Source organism: Lutra lutra, chromosome 2 (assembly GCF_902655055.1).
Source record: "Lutra lutra chromosome 2, mLutLut1.2, whole genome shotgun sequence".
Classification (NCBI taxonomy): Eukaryota; Metazoa; Chordata; class Mammalia; order Carnivora; family Mustelidae; genus Lutra; species Lutra lutra.
Genome location: NC_062279.1, coordinates 49482615 through 49487654, shown reverse-complemented (window position 1 = coordinate 49487654; position 5040 = coordinate 49482615). Strand labels below are relative to the sequence as shown.

The 5040-nt window shown below is 41.2% G+C and overlaps 1 protein-coding gene across 1 annotated transcript; it reads left to right on the top strand.

The window, feature by feature from the left end:
* The first annotated feature begins 1371 nt into the window (after positions 1–1371).
* LOC125092904 (plastin-3-like) lies at positions 1372–4502 on the top strand. The gene is given in 2 exon segments (XM_047717400.1): positions 1372–3123; positions 3126–4502. Coding segments are annotated over 2 exon segments (1884 nt in total). The 5' UTR covers positions 1372–1520; the 3' UTR covers positions 3407–4502.
* The last annotated feature ends 538 nt before the right edge of the window (positions 4503–5040 follow it).

Below are 5040 nucleotides of genomic sequence, written 5' to 3'. Positions count from 1 at the left end.
AAATTTAGCCAACACTCATCAGTTTACAATTGAGGTAAGAAGCTCCCTTCTGTCCAGTATAACGAAGTAGATTGGGGTCATCTGTCTTAAGCAGAAGGCAAAGTCAGATAGGATAGGATCAAGAGCATGTATAACTCACAGAAGGCTTAAAAAACCAGAAAAGGGTAATATTTTGACTGAGGTAATAATCATGACTGAGGCAGATGGCTTCATAACCAAGACTCAGTGCAAGATCAACAGACAGGCAGAAAGAAAGTTAATCAACTGGTCTAAGAGTCTGGAGAGCATTTTAGGAAGACTCTAAGGCCTGGACCTAAGACAAATGTCAGAGATTTCTCCCACTGAGAGAAGCGGACCAATGATAAAGCAACTGGTCTCTTCTTATCTTGGATTGCTCAGGAATTCCTCGTCAGACCCAGTCTAGAGACATATATTATATAATGATTTATGTGGGTCTATGAAGGCATGTTGCAATCACTAAAGATATGTGTGGCCTCATCTACTCAGGAGTCTTTTGTTATCAAGCTGAAATCACTGTAGCTTCTGAAAACACTTGAGTATGTGGTATGTGTAGAAGTCCAATGGATAAATTTTAGGGGTTTAGCATCACTGAAAAGTAACCAATAATTCATATTGATTCTTGTTTCTTCTGCTATCAAATTTCTGTTCATTTTTTTCATTCTCTGATTGGGCGCATTTTTTTCTTCCAAATTATGATTAGGAAATGACATGTTATTCACTAGCTCTGCCTCGCTGTTCTAGAATTCCATCCTTAAAACACATTAGTAATTAGCCTTTCCCTCTTCCCCAACTTGATTTGGCTTCCAGGCTTTCCTACCTGAATACCACCTGGCTGTCCTCCTGGGAAGAATGAAAAGGAACAGGACTCAGACAGATATGGATATTAGAACTTAACTACAGAAAACCAATGAGTGATAGTAAAGGAAACGACTACAGAAGCTGCATAAGATCAATGATAAAAAGCCTAAGATAATCAAGAACCAGACAAGTGGCTTTAAAAACCTAACTGTCTCATGTGAGCCTAGTATATATAAACGAGAGTGTTGTCGTAAAAGTGATACTTCTATGGGCATCACTTCCAAAGAGCTTCCAATGGGAAATAAACAGGTCAAAAGTGAGTTTTGTGCTTCATTCTCCACATGTAGAAACTCAATAATGAATTTCGATTGAATTAACAATTAATTAATGCCACATAATCTGGGCATCAAACATAATAAATAATTCTTGCTTCAAGTGTCTACACAAAAACATCAGTATGCTCATTAAAAAATCTTTTCTATTTGAATGTTTCTAAATATTATTTTCTGCAGAGGTATAATCAATTTATAAGAAGGCTATCTTTAGAGAAGTTATCTGGGTGCGTTGGTCGGAGGCTGTCGGGCCAGATCCGGGACTCTGCGACTTTATAGCTTCAGACTACTTGGAAAGGTGATTCACCCAGCTTATCTACTGAGAAGTTTGTCCCTCTTGAGTGAGATTTTAACATCACAGATCTTTAAATGGAGGAAATGGCTACCACTCAGATCTCCAAAGATGAGCTTGATGAACTCAAAGAGGCCTTTGCAAAAGTTGATCTCAACAGCAAGGGATTCATCTGTGACTATGAACTTCATGAGCTTTTCAAGGAGGCCAATATGCCATTACCAGGATATAAAGTGAGAGAAATTATTCAAAAACTCATGCTGGATGGTGACAGGAATAAAGATGGGAAGATAAGTTTCGATGAATTTGTTTATATTTTCCAAGAGGTAAAAAGCAGCGATATTGCTAAAACCTTCCGCAAGGCAATCAACAGGAAAGAAGGGATTTGTGCTCTGGGAGGCACTTCCGAGCTGTCCAGTGAAGGAACGCAGCATTCTTACTCAGAGGAAGAAAAATATGCCTTTGTTAACTGGATAAACAAAGCTTTGGAAAATGATCCTGATTGCAGACATGTAATACCCATGAACCCGAATACTGACGACCTGTTCAAAGCTGTTGGCGATGGAATTGTGCTCTGTAAAATGATCAACCTTTCAGTTCCTGATACAATTGATAAAAGAGCAATCAACAAGAAGAAACTGACACCCTTCATCATTCAGGAAAACTTAAACTTGGCCCTGAACTCTGCTTCTGCCATTGGGTGTCACGTTGTGAACATCGGTGCGGAGGATTTGCGGGCTGGGAAACCACATCTGGTTCTGGGGCTGCTTTGGCAGATTATTAAGATCGGGTTGTTTGCTGACATTGAATTAAGCAGGAATGAAGCCTTGGCTGCCTTACTTCGAGATGGTGAGACTTTGGAGGAGCTTATGAAGTTGTCTCCGGAGGAGCTTCTGCTCAGATGGGCGAACTTTCACTTGGAAAACTCAGGCTGGCAGAAAATCAACAACTTCAGTGCTGACATCAAGGATTCCAAAGCCTATTTCCACCTTCTCAATCAAATTGCACCAAAAGGACAAAAGGAAGGTGAACCGCGGATAGATATTAATATGTCAGGTTTCAATGAAACAGATGATTTGAAGAGAGCTGAGAGTATGCTTCAACAAGCAGACAAGTTAGGGTGCAGACAGTTTGTCACCCCTGCTGACGTTGTCAGTGGAAACCCCAAACTGAATTTAGCCTTTGTGGCTAACCTGTTTAATAAATACCCGGCACTAACCAAGCCCGAGAACCAGGACATTGACTGGACTCTATTGGAAGGAGAAACTTGTGAAGAAAGAACCTTCCGTAACTGGATGAATTCTCTTGGAGTTAATCCCCATGTAAGCCATCTCTATGCCGACCTGCAGGATGCCCTTGTAATCTTACAGTTGTATGAACGAATTAAAGTTCCTGTTGACTGGAGTAAGGTTAATAAACCTCCATACCCAAAACTCGGAGCCAACATGAAAAAGCTGGAAAACTGCAACTATGCTGTTGAATTGGGGAAGCATCCTGCCAAATTCTCCCTGGTTGGTATCGGAGGGCAAGACCTGAACGATGGAAACCAAACCCTGACTCTAGCTTTAGTCTGGCAGCTGATGAGAAGATATACCCTCAATGTTCTGGAAGACCTTGGAGATGGGCAGAAAGCCAATGATGACATCATTGTGAGCTGGGTGAACAGAACATTGAGTGAAGCTCAACTTCCATTCAGAGTTTTAAGGACAAGACGATCAACTCCAGTTTGGCCGTTGTGGATTTAATTGATGCCATCCAGCCGGGCTGCATAAACTATGACCTTGTTAAGAGTGGCAATCTGACAGAAGACGACAAGCACAATAATGCCAAGTACACCGTGTCAATGGCTAGAAGAATCGGAGCCAGGGTGTACGCTCTCCCAGAAGACCTTGTGGAAGTAAAGCCCAAGATGGTCATGACTGTGTTTGCATGCTTGATGGGCAGGGGAATGAAGTGGGTGTAAAATAACCAATTCGAGTAAAAACAGCCTTGCTCCCAGGTGCATGATTAGCAGGTCAGCTCTTTCCAGGGGAAGCGGTCATGGCTTAAAGAACTGATGGTCACTGCAAGGACTCATAGTTTTGATGAACAAGATTCCTCATCTTGAGAGCTCACAGGGGAAGAGTTTTAATGGCGACAGCTCCTCTTTCCCATAGTCACAGCTGGATTTGTCAGGCACACCTGAAATGCACTCACGGCCAGATCATTTACTCTCTCCTCCTAGATCGCTGCCCATGACATTTCCCATTGCTGTATGTCGTTTCTGTGTATCTTTGCCGCCCCCTTAGAATGTCTGCCTCTTGGGACTTGCTTAGATGATTGGATATGAATACTTTAGACCATAACTTTGCTTTTCCATCCAGGATGCTAGTTCTTATTCGAGAACCGGGCTCAGAGGGTATCTGGATAAGAGTATCCTTTGCTTATCTTTGTAGTACAGAACATTGGCAGAAGTAATAGAAGCTTTTCATATTCTTTTATTCTTAAGATCAGTATCTTTTTACAGTATTCTTTCTACGTGATCTTTTTTGTACATTTAAGAATATTTTGATTACATTAAATAAGACTGATGATTTTGCTACTTTTTTTAAGGGGTCTCCAAGTACGTAAAAACCATACATTGTAGGTAGAGAAAAAGTGTACCTTGATTTTGCACCTACCCTCTCACACCCAAGCTGTAAACAGCTGACATATTTTGTCTTCACACACTTGGTTCCATATATGCTTATTTGTTTTAAAAACTTGTATCATCAAACTCTCTCTTTAGATTTAAAATGCTGTTGAATATGACACTTTTGAGGAGAGAGCGTGCTCAGAACGTAGACAGGAGATGGTAGGCCAAGCATGCTAAGTGTACCATAAATTTTCTAATTTTCCACCTAAAACAAGGAGATGTGGTCACTAAAAAATAAAATATGTATGTAGGACATAATGTACTCTTGCTTTGTCAAGCTGTTTGCTATAGTTTCCAAGATCATAATGTTACTCTAACTCTGAAAAGTGATGTAATCTGGTAGCAATGTATTAGTTCCAATAAAGGCATTTGCATAATAAAAAAAGAAGGCTATCTTTTTTTTTTTTAAAGATTTTATTTATTTATTTGACAGAGAGAGATCACAAGTAGATGGAGAGGCAGGCAGAGAGAGAGAGGGAAGCAGGCTCTCTGCTGAGCAGAGAGCCCGATGCGGGCCTCGATCCCAGGACCCTGAGATCATGACCTGAGCCGAAGGCAGCGGCTTAACCCACTGAGCCACCCAGGCGCCCAAAAGAAGGCTATCTTTATCCAATGCAGAATAATCTTGTGAATGCTATTTATTTAAATAAATAGAAGAGGGAAACTTCAAGCATATTAATATGACAGCTACAAAAGTCCTTTGTGTGTTTTTTTGTTTGTTTGTTTTAAAAGATTTTATTTATTTGACAGAGAGAGATCACAAGTGGGCAGAGAGGCAAGCAGAGAGAGAGAGGGGAGGAAGCAGGCTCCCTGCAGAGAGGAGAGCCCGATGTGGGACTCGATCCCAGGACCCTGAGATCATGACCTGAGCTGAAGGCAGAGGCTTAACCACTGAGCCACCCAGGTGCCCCCTTTGTGTGTTT